General features: G+C 52.6%; 1 protein-coding gene across 1 annotated transcript in view; it reads right to left on the reverse strand.

Moving 5' to 3' along the window:
* LOC123991477 (intersectin-2-like) overlaps window positions 1-16373 on the reverse strand; it is a 137106-nt gene that overhangs the window by 94368 nt on the left and 26365 nt on the right. The window contains exons 4-8 of the mRNA XM_046293097.1: window positions 10939-11031; window positions 10420-10483; window positions 8121-8296; window positions 6153-6314; window positions 1128-1221 (exon numbers count right to left, since the gene is read on the reverse strand). Coding sequence (XP_046149053.1) covers window positions 1128-1221; window positions 6153-6314; window positions 8121-8296; window positions 10420-10483; window positions 10939-11031 — 589 coding nt within the window. The remainder of the gene's footprint in view (window positions 1-1127; window positions 1222-6152; window positions 6315-8120; window positions 8297-10419; window positions 10484-10938; window positions 11032-16373) is intronic.

A 16373-nucleotide genomic window follows, 5' to 3' on the forward strand; every position in this document is an offset into this window, starting at 1 on the left:
CACACACACACACACACACACACACACACACACACACACACACACCTCTGTTGGTAATACTGACAAAGCACAGGTGGGTTGAGTCAAACTGTCTACTGATTTGTACACACTTTCACTTCCTGCTAGAGGACAGATCCAATAGGGACTTAGCTTGTTGTTACCTGCTAGAGGACAGATCCAATAGGGAGTTAGCTTGTTGTTACCTGCTAGAGGACAGATCCAATAGGGACTTAGCTTGTTGTTACCTGCTAGAGGACAGATCCAATAGGGACTTAGCTTGTTGTTACCTGCTAGAGGACAGATCCAATAGGGAGTTAGCTTGTTGTTACCTGCTAGAGGACAGATCCAATAGGGACTTAGCTTGTTGTTACCTGCTAGAGGACAGATCCAATAGGGACTTAGCTTGTTGTTACCTGCTAGAGGACAGATCCAATAGGGACTTAGCTTGTTGTTACCTGCTAGAGGACAGATCCAATAGGGACTTAGCTTGTTGTTACCTGCTAGAGGACAGATCCAATAGGGACTTAGCTTGTTGTTACCTGCTAGAGGACAGATCCAATAGGGACTTAGCTTGTTGTTACCTGCTAGAGGACAGATCCAATAGGGACTTAGCTTGTTGTTACCTGCTAGAGGACAGATCCAATAGGGAGTTAGCTTGTTGTTACCTGCTAGAGGACAGATCCAATAGGGAGTTAGCTTGTTGTTACCTGCTAGAGGACAGATCCAATAGGGACTTAGCTTGTTGTTACCTGCTAGAGGACAGATCCAATAGGGACTTAGCTTGTTGTTACCTGCTAGAGGACAGATCCAATAGGGAGTTAGCTTGCTGTTACCTGCTAGAGGACAGATCCAATAGGGACTTAGCTTGTTGTTACCTGCTAGAGGACAGATCCAATAGGGAGTTAGCTTGTTGTTACCTGCTAGAGGACAGATCCAATAGGGACTTAGCTTGTTGTTACCTGCTAGAGGACAGATCCAATAGGGACTTAGCTTGTTGTTACCTGCTAGAGGACAGATCCAATAGGGAGTTAGCTTGTTGTTACCTGCTAGAGGACAGATCCAATAGGGACTTAGCTTGTTGTTACCTGCTAGAGGACAGATCCAATAGGGAGTTAGCTTGTTGTTACCTGCTAGAGGACAGATCCAATAGGGAGTTAGCCTTGGAGATCCCAGCGGATGGAGAGAATGCCATTGGAGAGGAGAAGCAGGACATAGGGAGTGCTGGAGGGAGGAAGAGAGAGTTATCCATCGAAAACGTGGGTAAACCACTTCTTTTTGGCTCTATAACAAAGAACAAACAAAACAAATAAAAATTAGATTTGATTTAGATTTTTTTTTTAAAGCATGTGCTGATGATGAAATAAAAATATATAAAGACCACTAATTCTAATTGGCTCTTTATCAGCTCTGGCATCTTGAAACCAAGGACAGATCACCCGAATCCACAGATGTGGTGACAAATTTGACCCCATTAACTACCGTGGGATATGTGTCCAAAGCAACTTTTGGAAAAGTCTCTGCATTGTCATTAACAGCAGACTAGTTCATTTCCTCAGTGAAAACAATGTACCGACCAGATTACCTTACGACAGACCACGTATTCACCCTGCACACCCTAATTGACAAACAAACAAACAAAGGCAGTCTCCTCATGCTTTGTTGATTTAAAAAAAAATGTGTGACTCAATTTGGCATGAGGTTCTACTAAACAAATTTATTGAAAGTGGTGTTGTGGGAAAAATATTAGGGCTCCCGAGCAGTCTAAGGCACTGCATCTGAATCACATCCGGCCGTGATTGGGAGTCCCATAGGTCAGCCCACAATTGTCCCAGTGTCGTCCGGGGCAGGCCGTCATTGTAAAGATTTGTTCTTAATTAACTCACTTGTTAAATAAAGGTTACACACACACAAATAGTGTTATTTGACGTGTATCTTTGTTGACACGCAAACACCATTCCATAGTATGTCATGAAGCGAATAGCAGTGACGCTATTAATGTGTGGTAAGGCAACATCTGAAAAATAGACCACTTGGTAGTGTGTACCGGTGCTCGACCAGTCGGCGAAAGCCAACATCACCCGCGACAGAGAACGGTTGATTATCAAGGGAAATGAATTCCATTATCTTGGCTTTAATGGATTTCACCTTTGAGTTGTCTCTCTGAAATGTTGTTACTCTTTCAAATGACTGCTGGACTTGTTGACTGCCTGATCCACACAGCAGACATTGTGGGCGAGGTTAGGGATGCTGTGTTGCACGTGTAGCGCCACATTTTATATGGAGTCGTTAGGTGTGTGTGTCTGTTGTGGTGTTGTGGTGTGGTGTGTGTGGAGGTAGAGGGATTGATATTATCCCACGTTATATAGGCATGGCAGCTTTGACATCGGTTTTGCACATCGCCGTTAAACTAGACAGATACCGGTCCGATTCCAATATGTTCACCGATATACTGTGCATCCCTAATTAAGAACGATATTTTTTTCATTTCACAATGTGATACATCACTCAAATTGCTTCGAGAAAAACAGCCTTCTAAAATGACATTCTTACAGTGGTTTGTCCTGTAAAAGATGCAGCGTACTGCGGCTCAGCTTGCATGGTGCAGCAGAAATATATGGCACGTATTTACTGTAAGTGTGAACCACTGGTTTGACCACCAGAGGGCATTTTTGAGAAGAATTTGATAGCCTTCAATAGTGGCTGTACTAGAGAATGCAGGCACGTGTGAGACCGGGTTTCAGTTCCTCGACGGGGAGGAAGGTGTAGGCTGTCCTTGAAAATAAGAATTTGTTCTGAACTGATTCCATGTGTGTTGTTTCATAGTTGTGATATCTTCGCTATTATTCTACAATGTAGTAGTATAGTAAAAATAAAGAAAAACCCTGGAATGTGTAGATGTGTCCAAACTTTTGATTGGTACTTAATTAATTTGATTAATATTATGGTGTTTCTATCCCCCCCCCCCCCCCCCAAAAAAAAGAGCCTCTGCGGTTTCCGTTAGGATTGAACGGAAAATATGGCGCTGTACATCGTGATGGTTGGAAGTACAGTACTGGCTATTTAAAGAATCCCTAAACTTCAATTCAACTTTCAATAAATAAAACTACAGGTCTGATTACATCCTAACAGCCCATATATATATGAAAATTACAGGCTCTCTCATATTTTTAAGTGGGAGAACAATTGGTGGCTGACTAAATACTTTTTTTGCCCCACTGTATATATCAGGTCGGATTACATCCTAACAACAGGTATATATATATATATATATACACTGCTCAAACAAATAAAGGGAACACTAAAATAACACATCCTAGATCTGAATGAATGAAATATTCTTATTAAATACTTTTTTCTTTACATAGTTGAATGTGCTGACAACAAAATCATACAAAAATTATCAATGGAAATCAAATTTATCAACCCATGGAGGTCTGGATTTGGAGTCACACTCAAAATTAAAGTGGAAAAACACACTACAGGCTGATCCAACTTTGATATAATGTCCTTAAAACAAGTCAAAATGAGGCTCAGTAGTGTGTGTGGACTCCACGTGCCTGTATGACCTCCCTACAACGCCTGGGCATGCTCCTGATGAGGTGGCGGATGGTCTCCTGGGGGATCTCCTCCCAGACCTAGACTAAAGCATCCGCCAACTCTTGGACAGTCTGTGGTGTAAGGTGACGTTGGTGGATGGATGTCCCAGATGTGCTCAATTGGATTCAGGTCTGGGGAACGGGCAGGACAGTTCATAGCATCAATGTCTTCCTCTTGCAGGAACTGCTGACACACTCCAGCCACATGACGTCTAGCATTGTCTTGCATTAGGAGGAACCCAGGGCCAACCGCACCAGCATATGGTCTCACAAGGGGTCTGAGGATCTCATCTCGGTACCTAATGGCAGTCAGGCTACCTCTGGCGAGCACATGGAGGGCTGTGCGGCCCCCCAAAGAAATGCCACCCCACACCATGACTGACCCACCGCCAAACCGGTCATGCTGGAGGATGTTGCAGGCAGCAGAACGAGCGTCTCCGGACTCTGTCACATGTGCTCAATGTGAACGTGCTTTCATCTGTGAAGAGCACAGGGCGTCAGTGGCGAATTTGCCAATCTTGGTGTTCTCTGGCAAATACCAAACGTCCTGCACGGTGTTGGGCTGTAAGCACAACCCCCACCTGTGGACGTCGGGCCCTCATACCACCCTCATGGAGTCTGTTTCTGACCGCACATTTGCACATTTGTGGCCTGCTGGAGGTCATTTTGCAGGGATCTGGCAGTGTTCCTCCTGCTCCTCCTTGCACAAAGGCGGAGGTAGCGGTCCTGCTGCTGGGTTGTTGCCCTCCTACGGCCTCCTCCACATCTCCTGATGTACTGGCCTGTCTCCTGGTAGCGCCTCCATGCTCTGGACACTACGCTGACAGACACAGCAAACCTTCTTGCCACAGCTCGCATTAATGTTCCATCCTGGATGAGCTGCACTACCTGAGCCAATTGTGTGGGTTCTAGACTCAGTCTTATGCTACCACTTGAGTGAAAGCACCGCCAGCATTCAAAAGTCACCAAAACATCAGCCAGGAAGCATAGGAACTGAGAAGTGGTCTGTGGTTACTACTATACTGGACCATACATTACCCCTCCCTACTATACTGGACCATACATTACCCCTCCCTACTATACTGGACTGTATAATACCATACATAACCCCTCTACTATACTGGACCATACATAACCCCTCCCTACTATACTGGACCATACATTACCCCTCCCTACTATACTGGACCATACATTACCCCTCCCTACTATACTGGACTGTATAACACCATACATTACCCCTCTACTATACTGGACTGTATAATACCATGCATAACCCCTCTACTATACTGGACCATACATTACCCCTCCCTACTATACTGGACTGTATAACACCATACATTACCCCTCTCTACTATACTGGACTGTATAACACCATACATAACCCCTCTCTACTATACTGGACTGTATAACACCATACATAACCCCTCTCTACTATACTGCACCATACATTACCCCTCCCTACTATACTGGACCATACATTACCCCTCCCTACTATACTGGACCATACATTACCCCTCTCTACTATACTGGACTGTATAACACCATACATAACCCCTCTCTACTATACTGGACTGTATAACACCATACATAACCCCTTTCTACTATACTGCACCATACATTACCCCTCCCTACTATACTGGACCATACATTACCCCTCCCTACTATACTGGACCATACATTACCCCTCTCTACTATACTGAACCATACATAACCCCTCTCTACTATACTGGACTGTATAACACCATACATAACCCCTCTCTACTATACTGGACCATACATTACCCCTCTCTACTATACTGGACTGTATAACACCATACATTACCCCTCTCTACTATACTGGACCATACATTACCCCTCCCTACTATACTGGACCATACATTACCCCTCTCTACTATACTGGACTGTATAACACCATACATAACCCCTCTCTACTATACTGGACCATACATAACCCCTCCCTACTATACTGGACCATACATAACCCCTCCCTACTATACTGGACCTATACTGGACCATTAACCCCTCCCTACTATACTGGACCCATCCCATTACTGGACCCTCCTCCCTACTATACTGGACCATACATTACCCCTCCCTACTATACTGGACCATACATTACCCCTCCCTACTATACTGGACCATACATTACCCCTCTCTACTATACTGAACCATACATTACCCCTCTCTACTATACTGAACCATACATTCCCCCTCCCTAATATACTGGACCATACATTACCCCTCTCTACTATACTGGACTGTATAACACCATACATTACCCCTCTCTACTATACTGAACCATACATTACCCCTCTCTACTATACTGGACTGTATAACACCATACATTACCCCTCTCTACTATACTGAACCATACATTACCCCTTCATATTTCACTGTATGATACAATGAATAACTTGTGGCCGAGTCCCAGATCTAGAAAACAATATGTTTACTACTATGTCCTTTGCCAAATGCCAAACCCTTATCGCCTTCCCCTTTTTAAATTGTACATTTCAAAGTCCTGTGCAGGTAAGTATTATCTTGCACTATATTTACCTGGAGTGGTGCTAAATGGAGATGGGTTGAGGAGCCTGGAGTTGCCATTGGCCAGGGGCATCGTCATGGGAACCAGGGAGGGCACAGAGGTCAGGGTGGGGTTAAGGGGCATCGGGGTCAGAACGGGCATGCCGACGAACAGATTTGGCATCGAGCCCATACCTGTGGAGGTAGAGAGAATGATATTATCCCACTGTCCAAATATTCTCAAAACATCTCAGAGTAGGAGTGGTGATCGAGGATCACTTTTACATCTTAATGAATTAGAGAGATGACCTGATCCTAGATCAAGATTCCTGAGACTATGACCTGATCCTAGATCACCACTCCTACTGAGACTCTTTATGACCTGATCCTAGATCAGCACTCCTGAGACTATGACCTGATCCTAGATCAGCACTCCTACTGAGACTCATTATGACCTGATCCTAGATCAACACTCCTACTGAGACTATGACCTGATCCTAGATCAGCACTCCTACTGAGACTCTTTATGACCTGATCCTAGATCAGCACTCCTGAGACTATGACCTGATCCTAGATCAGCACTCCTACTGAGACTCTTTATGACCTGATCCTAGATCAAGACTCCTGAGACTATGACCTGATCCTAGATCACCACTCCTACTGAGACTACAACCTGATCCAAGATCAACACTCTTCCTGAGACTACAACCTGATCCTAGATCAACACTTCTCCTGAGACTACAACCTGATCCTAGATCAGCACTCCTACTGAGACTCTTTATGACCTGATCCTAGATCAAGACTCCTGAGACTATGACCTGATCCTAGATCACCACTCCTACTGAGACTACAACCTGATCCAAGATCAACACTCTTCCTGAGACTACAACCTGATCCTAGATCAACACTTCTCCTGAGACTACAACCTGATCCTAGATCAGCACTCCTACTGAGACTATGACCTGATCCTAGATCACCACTCCTACTGAGACTACGACCTGATCCTAGATCAACACTCCTACTGAGACTATGACCTGATCCTAGATCAACACTCCTACTGAGACTCTTTATGACCTGATCCTAGATCAACACTCCTACTGAGACTCTTTATGACCTGATCCTAGATCAACACTCCTACTGAGACTACGACCTGATCCTAGATCAACACTCCTACTGAGACTCTTTATGACCTGATCCTAGATCAACACTCCCACTGAGACTCTTTATGACCTGATCCTAGATCAACACTCCTACTGAGACTCTTTATGACCTGATCCTAGATCAACACTCCTACTGAGACTATGACCTGATCCTAGATCAGCACTCCTACTGAGACTCTTTATGACCTGATCCTAGATCACCACTCCTACTGAGACTCTTTATGACCTGATCCTAGATCAGCACTCCTGAGACTATGACCTGATCCTAGATCAACACTCCTACTGAGACTATGACCTGATCCTAGATCAACACTCCTACTGAGACTATGACCTGATCCTAGATCAACACTCCTACTGAGACTCTTTATGACCTGATCCTAGATCAACACTCCTACTGAGACTATGACCTGATCCTAGTTCAACACTCCTACTGAGACTCTTTATGACCTGATCCTAGATCAACACTCCTACTGAGACTCTTTATGACCTGATCCTAGATCAACACTCCTACTGAGACTATGACCTGATCCTAGATCAACACTCCTACTGAGACTATGACCTGATCCTAGATCAACACTCCCACTGAGACTCTTTATGACCTGATCCTAGATCAACACTCCTACTGAGACTCTTTATGACCTGATCCTAGATCAACACTCCTACTGAGACTCTTTATGACCTGATCCTAGATCAGCACTCCTACTGAGACTCTTTATGACCTGATCCTAGATCAGCACTCCTACTGAGACTCTTTATGACCTGATCCTAGATCACCACTCCTACTGAGACTCTTTATGAAGACGGGCCCTGACCACTGAGGTCACCATCCGTCTGGCCCTACCGAAGCATGCTGAAGACTTCATTATGGAGTTGGGCATGGCAATGGGTGGCTGCTTCATGCTGATTGGTAGAGAGGGGGGAAGGCCCCGCCCCTGCAGCCTCAGTTTAATCAGCTTCATGGCAATAGAGAATTCTAGTTGGTCCATCCTCCCATCACTACCCATATCAGCTAGCGACCTGGGGGGAGAGGAGGGGAGGAGAGAAAGAAGAGAGAGAGGAGGTGAGAGAGAGTAGGGGGAGAGATAGAGGGCAAGAGGGGCCGTTATAAAGCCTAGATAAACACTGATTTAGTATAGATCCACTATAACGACAGGACACACAGCACCACTCTAATGACAGGACACACAGCACCACTCTAACGACAGGACACACAGCACCACTCTAATGACAGGACACACAGCACCGCTCTAATGACAGGACACACAGCACCACTCTAATGACAGGACAAACAGCACCGCTCTAACGACAGGACACAAAGCACCGCTCTAACGACAGGACACAAAGCACCACTCTAAAAACAGCACCGCTCGAATGACAGGACACACAGCACCACTCTAACGACAGGACACACAGCACCACTCTAAAAACAGCACCGCTCGAATGACAGGACACACAGCACCACTCTAATGACAGGACACACAGCACCGCTCTAATGACAGGACACACAGCACCACTCTAATGACAGGACACACAGCACCACTCTAATGACAGGACACCCAGCACCACTCTAATGACAGGACACACAGCACCACTCTAACAACAGGACACACAGCACCACTCTAATGACAGGACAAACAGCACCACTCTAATGACAGGACAAACAGCACCACTCTAATGACAGGACACACAGCACCACTCTAACAACAGCACCACTCTAATGACAGGACACACAGCACCACTTTAATGACAGGACACACAGCACCACTCTAATGACAGGACACACAGCACCACTCTAATGACAGGACACACAGCACCACTCTAACAACAGCACCACTCTAATGACAGGACACACAGCACCACTTTAATGACAGGACACACAGCACCACTCTAACAACAGCACCGCTCTAACAACAGCACCGCTCTAATGACAGGACACACAGCACCACTCCAACGACAGGGCACACAGCAACGCTCTAATGACAGGACACACAGCACCGCTCTAACAACAGGACACACAGCACCACTCTAATGACAGGACACACAGCACCGCTCTAATGACAGGACACACAGCACCGCTCTAATGACAGGATACCCAGCACCACTCTAACAACAGGACACACAGCACCACTCTAACAACAGGATACCCAGCACCACTCTAATGACAGCACCGCTCTAACAACAGGACACACAGCACCACTCTAATGACAGGAAACACAGCACCGCTCTAATGACAGGACACCCAGCACCGCTCTAACAACAGGACACACAGCACCACTCTAATGACAGGACACACAGCACCACTTTAATGACAGGACACACAGCACCACTCTAATGACAGGACACACAGCACCGCTCTAACAACAGCACCGCTCTAATGACAGGACACACAGCACCACTCTAATGACAGGACACACAGCACCACTCTAATGACAGGAAACACAGCACCACTCTAACAACAGCACCACTCTAACGACAGGACACACAGCACCACTCTAATGACAGGACACACAGCACCGCTCTAATGACAGGACACACAGCACCGCCTAACAACAGGACACAAAGCACCACTCTAATGACAGGACACACAGCACCACTCTAACGACAGCACTGCCCTAACGACAGGACAAACAGCACCGCTCTAACAACAGGACACACAGCACCACTCTAATGACAGGAAACACAGCACCACCCTAACGACAGGACAAACAGCACCGCTCTAACAACAGGACACACAGCACCACTCTAATGACAGGACAAACAGCACCGCTCTAACAACAGCACCACTCTAATGACAGGACACACAGCACCACTCTAACAACAGGACACACAGCACCACTCTAATGACAGGACACACAGCACCGCTCTAACAACAGGACACACAGCACCACTCTAATGACAGGACACACAGCACCACTCTAATGACAGGACACACAGCACCACTCTTGCAACAGGACACACAGCACCACTCTAACAACAGGACACACAGCACCACTCTAATGACAGGACACACAGCACCGCTCTAACAACAGGACCCATGGGGGGGGGGGTCTATCCACCCAGGTGGGAGGCCGGGATGTGTTTCCACCTCGGGGGGGACAGGGTGTGTTTCCACCAGGGGGCCGGGGTGTGTGTTTTCTCACCAGATCTCAGCCAGGACTGAAGGAGGAAGACCAGACTGGAGGAAGAACTGACTCGCCTGTTCACCTACACAACACAACACACACCTGTTAGACACACACACGCACACACACCTGTTAGATACACACACACACCTGTTAGATACACACACACACACACACACACCTGTTAGATACACACACACACACAACTGTTAGACACACACACACACCTGTTAGATACACACACACACACACACACACACACACACACACACACACACACACACACACACACACACACACACACACACACACACACACACACACACACACACACACACACACACACACACACACACACACACCTGTTCGATACATACACACAAACACATGTTAGATACACACACACACACCTGTTAGATACACACCTGTTATACACACACACACACATCTGTTAGATATACACACACACCTGTTTTCTACACACACCTGGACCTGTTAGATACACGGTCAAGTCAGGTATGTGATTTGGAGACTCACCCGAAATGTATCCCAGGACAGGTGTCAAAGAGTTAAACTGTTTATCATGTTTCAACCTCTCCTCTGGACTGATGTTCCACATGTTGACTGCATCTATAGAGATAGGAGGGAGGGAGAGAGAGGGAGGGGGAGAGAGAGGAGGAGTGGGGAAGGGGGAGAGAGGAGAGGACGGGGAGAGAGGGGAGGAGTAGGGAAGGGGAGAGAGAGGAGGAGTGGGGAAGGGAGAGAGAGAGGAGGACGGGGAGAGAGAGGGACGGGAGAGAGGGGAGGACGGGGAGAGAGGGAGGACGGGGAGAGAGGGGAGGAGTAGGGAAGGGGAGAGAGAGGAGGAGTGGGGAAGGGAGAGAGAGAGGACGGGGAGAGAGAGGGACGGGAGAGAGGGGAGGACGGGGAGAGAGAGGGACGGGGGAGAGAGAGGGACGGGGAGAGAGAGAGGGACGGGGGAGAGGGGAGGAGTGGGGAAGGGGGAGAGAGAGGAGGAGTGGGGAAGGGGGAGAGAGAGGAGGAGGGAGGGGAGGGGGAGGAGTGGGGAAGGGGAGAGAGAGGAGTGGGGAGAGGGGAGAGGGAGAGGGGGGAGAGAGGGAAGGGGGAGAGAGTGGAGGAGTGGGGAAGGGGGAGAGAGAGGAGGAGTGGGGAAGGGGGAGAGAGAGGAGGAGTGGGGAAGGGGGAGAGAGGAGAGGACGGGGAGAGAGGGGAGGAGTGTGGAAGGGGAGAGAGAGGAGGAGTGGGGAAAGAGAGAGAGAGAGGAGGACGGGGAGAGAGGGGAGGACGGGGGAGAGGGGAGGAGTGAGGAGAGAGGGAGGACGGGGAGAGAGAGGGACGGGGAGAGAGAGAGGAGTGGGGAAGGGGAGAGAGAGGAGGAGTGGGGAAGGGGGAGAGAGAGGAGGAGTGGGGAAGGGGGAGAGAGGAGAGGACGGGGAGAGAGGGGAGGAGTGTGAAAGGGGGAGAGTGAGGAGGAGTGGGGAAGGGAGAGAGAGAGGAGGACAGGGAGAGAGAGGGAGGAGTGGGGACGGGGGAGAGAGAGGAGTGGGGAAGGGGGAGAGAGAGGAGGAGTGGGGGAAGGGAGAGAGAGAGGAGGACGGGGAGAGAGAGGGACGGGAGAGAGCGGAGGATGGGGAGAGAGGGGAGGAGTGGGGAGAGAGGGGAGGACGGGGAGAGAGAGGGACGGGGAGAGAGAGAGGGACGGGGAGAGAGAGGGAGGAGTGGGGAAGGTGGAGAGAGAGGAGGAGTGGGGAAGGGAGAGAGAGAGGAGGACGGGGAGAGAGAGGGACGGGAGAGAGGGGAGGACGGGGAGAGAGGGGAGGAGTGGGGAAGGGGGAGAGAGGAGAGGGACGGGGGACAGAGGGGAGGAGTGGGGAAGGGGAAGAGAGAGGAGGTAGTGGGGAAGGGGAGAGAGAGGACGGGGGAGAGAGGAGAGGACGGGGAGAGAGGGGGAGGAGTGGGAAAGGGGAGAGAGGAGGAGTGGGGAGGGGGGAGAGAGGAGAGGAAGGGGGAAGAGGGACGGGGAGAGAGGGGAGGAGTGGGGAAGGGGGAGAGAGAGGAGGAGTGGGGAAGAGGGAGAGAGGAGAGGAAGGGGGGAGAGAGGGGAGGAGTGGGGGAAGGGGGAGAGAGAGGAGGAGTGGGGAAGGGGGAGAGAGGAGAGGATGGGGGAGAGAGGGACCGGGAGAGAGGGGGAGGAGGGGGGAAGGGGGAGAGAGAGGAGGAGAGGAAGGGGGGAGAGAGAGGAGGATTGGGGAAGGGGGGAGAGAGAGGAGGAGTGGGGAAGGGAGAGAGAGGAGGAGGACGGGGAGAGAGAGGGACGGGAGAGAGAGGAGGACGGGGAGAGAGAGGGGAGGGGGAGAGAGAGAGGAGGAGTGGAGAAGGGGGAGAGAGGAGAGGAGTGGGGAAGGGAGAGAGAGGAGGAGGGGGGAAGGGGAGAGAGAGAGGAAGACGGGGAGAGAGGGGAGGAGGGGAAAAGGGGAGAGAGAGGGAAGGGGGGAGAGAGAGGGAAGGGGAGAGAGAGGGACGGGGAGAGAGAGGGACGGGGAAAGAGGGGAGGATGGGGGAGAGAGAGGGAGGGGGAGAGAGGAGGAGTGGGGAAGGGGGAGAGAGAGGGACGGGGGGAGAGGGGAGGAGTGGGGAAGGGGGAGAGAGAGGAGGACGGGGGAGAGAGAGGGGGAGAGAGGGACAGGGAGAGGGGAGGACGGGGGAGAGAGGGACAGGGAGAGAGAGGACGGGGGGAGAGGAGGGGAGAGAGGGACGGGGAGAGAGAGAGACGGGGGAGAGAGGGACAGGGAGAGAGGGGGAGGAGTGGGGAAGGGAGAGAGGGACGGGGAGAGAGAGGGACGGGGAGAGAGGGGAGGAGTGGGGGAAGGGAGAGAGGGACGGGGAGAGAGAGGACGGGGAGAGAGGGAGGAGTGGGGAAGGGAGAGAGAGAGGGACGGGGAAAGAGGGGAGGAGTGGGGAAGGGGAGAGAGAGAGGAGGAGTGGGGAAGGGAGAGAGAGAGGAGGATGGGGAGAGATGGGAGGAGTGGGGAAGGGAGAGAGAGGGACGGGGGAGAGAGGGAGGAGTGGGGAAGGGGGAGAGAGGAGGAGTGGGGAAGGGGGAGAGAGGAGAGGATGGGGGAGAGAGAGGGACGGGGGAGAGGGGAGGAGTGGGGAAGGGGGAGAGAGAGGAGGAGTGGGGAAGGGAGAGAGAGAGGAGGACGGCGAGAGAGAGGGACGGGAGAGAGGGGAGGACGGGGGAGAGAGAGGAGGAGTGGAGAAGGGGGAGAGAGGAGAGGAGTGGGGAAGGGAGAGAGAGAGGAGGACGGGGAGAGAGAGGGAGGAGTGGGGGAAGGGGAAGAGAGAGGAGGAGTGGGGAAGGGAGAGAGAGAGGAGGACGGGGGGAGAGAGGGGAGGAGTGGGAAAGGGGGAGAGAGAGGGACGGGGAGAGAGAGGGGCGGGGAGAGAGGGGAGGACGGGGAGAGAGAGGGAGGGGGAGAGAGAGGAGGAGTGGGGAAGGGGGAGAGAGGGACGGGGAGAGAGGGGAGGAGTGGGGAAGGGGGAGAGAGATGAGGAGTGGGGAAGGGGGGAGAGAGAGGAGGACGGGAGAGAGAGAGACGGGAGAGAGAGGGACGGAAGAGAGGGGAGAACGGGGAGAGAGAGGGATGGGGAGAGAGAGGAGGAGTGGGGGAAGGGGGAGAGAGAGGGACGGGGAGAGAGGGGAGGAGTGGGGAAGGGGGAGAGAGAGGAGGAGTGGGGAAGGGAGAGAGAGAGGAGGACGGGCGAGAGAGACGGGGAGAGGGAGAGGGGGGATGGGGAGAGAGAGGGGAGGATGGGGAGAGAGGGAGGGGACAGGGAGAGAGAGGGACGGGGAGAGAGAGGGACGGGGAGAGAGAGGGACGGGGGAGAGAGGGGAGGAGTGGGGGGAAGGACGGGAGAGAGAGGGACGGGAGAGAGAGGGACGGGGAGAGAGAGGGACGGGGAGAGAGAGGGACGGGGAGAGAGGGGAGGAGTGGGGAAGGGAGATAGGGACGGGGAGAGATGGGAGGAGTGGGGAAGGGAGAGAGAGGGATGGGGAGAGAGGGGAGGAGTGGGGAAGGGAGAGAGAGAGGAGGAGTGGGGAAGGAGAGAGAGAGGAGGATGGGGAGAGATGGGAGGAGTGGGGAAGGGAGAGAGAGGGACGGGGAGAGAGGGGAGGAGTGGGGAAGGGGGGAGAGAGAGGAGGACAGGGAGAGATGGGAGGAGTGGGGAAGGGAGAGAGAGAGGGACGGGAGGAGTGGGGAAGGGATAGAGAGAGGGACGGGGAGAGAGGGGAGGAGTGGGGAAGGGGAGAGAGAGGAGGAGTGGGGAAGGGAGAGAGAGAGGAGGACGGGGAGAGATGGGAGGAGTGGGGAAGGGAGAGAGAGGGACGGGAGAGAGGGGGAGGAGTGGGGAAGGGAGAGAGAGAGGGACGGGGAGAGAGGGGAGGAGTGGGGAAGGGGGAGAGAGAGGAGGAGTGGGGAAGGAGAGAGAGAGGAGGACGGGGAGAGAGAGACGGGGAGAGAGAGGGACAGGGAGAGAGAGGGGAGGACGGGGAGAGAGAGAGGGACAGGGAGAGAGAGGGACGGGGAGAGAGAGGGGAGGACGGGGAGAGAGGGAGGGACAGGGAGAGAGAGAAGAACGGGGAGAGAGGGAGAGACGGGTAGAGAGAGAAGGACGGGGAGAGAGAGGGACAGGGAGAGAGAGGGACAGGGAGAGAGAGGGACAGGGAGAGAGAGGGACGGGGAGAGAGAGGGACGGGGAGAGAGAGGGACGAGAGAGAGAGGGACGGGGGAGAGAGGGACGGGGGAGAGGACGAGGGATAGAGAGGGACGGGGGGAGAGAGAGAGGGACGGGAGAGAGAGGGACGGGCAGAGAGAGGGACGGGCAGAGAGAGGGACAGGGAGAGAGAGGGACGGGGAGAGAGAGGGACGGGGAGAGAGAGGGACGTGGGGAGAGAGGGAGGATGGGGAGAGAGGGAGGATGGGGGGGAGAGAGGGACAGGGAGAAAGAGGGGAGGAGTGGGGGAAGGGAGATAGGGACGGGGAGAGATGGGAGGAGTGGGGAAGGGAGAGAGAGAGGGATGGGGAGAGAGGGGAGGAGTGGGGAAGGGAGAGAGAGAGGAGGACGGGGAGAGATGGGAGGAGTGGGGAAGGGAGAGAGAGGGACGGGGAGAGAGGGGAGGAGTGGGGAAGGGGAAGAGAGAGGAGGAGTGGGGAAGGGAGAGAGAGAGGAGGACGGGGAGAGATGGGAAGAGTGGGGAAGGGAGGAGAGGGACGGGGAGAGAGGGGAGGAGTGGGGAAGGGGGAGAGAGAGGAGGAGTGGGGGGGGGGAGAGAGAGAGGAGGACAGGGAGAGATGGGAGGAGTGGGGAAGGGAGAGAGAGAGGGACGGGGAGAGAGGGGAGGAGTGGGGGAAGGGGGAGAGAGAGAGGAGGAGTGGGGAAGGGAGAGAGAGGAGGACGGGGAGAGAGGGAGGAGTGGGGAGGGGGAGAGAGGGAGGAGTGGGGAGGGAGAGAGAGGACGGGGAGAGGGGAGGAGTGGGGAAGGGGAGAAGGGGAGAGAGAGGGGAGGAGTGGGGAAGGGGAGAGAGAGGAGGAGTGGGGAAGGGAGAGAGGAGGACGGGAGAGAGGGGAGGAGTGGGGAAGGGAGAGAGAGAGGGGGGAGAGAGGGGAGGAGTGGGGAAGGGGGAGAGAGAGGAGGAGTGGGGAAGGGAGAGAGAGAGGAGGACGGGGGAGAGAGAGAGACGGGGAGAGAGAGGGACAGGGAGAGAGAGGGACGTGGAGAGAGAGGGGAGGACGGGGAGAGAGGGAGGGACAGGGAGAGAGAGAAGAACGGGGAGAGAGGGAGAGACGGGTAGAGAGAGAAGGACGGGGAGAGAGAGGGACAGGGAGAGAGAGGGACAGGGAGAGAGAGGGACGGGGAGAGAGAGGGACAGGGAGAGAGAGGGACGGGG

This window comes from Oncorhynchus gorbuscha, linkage group LG12 (genome assembly GCF_021184085.1).
Source record: "Oncorhynchus gorbuscha isolate QuinsamMale2020 ecotype Even-year linkage group LG12, OgorEven_v1.0, whole genome shotgun sequence".
Classification (NCBI taxonomy): domain Eukaryota; kingdom Metazoa; phylum Chordata; class Actinopteri; order Salmoniformes; family Salmonidae; genus Oncorhynchus; species Oncorhynchus gorbuscha.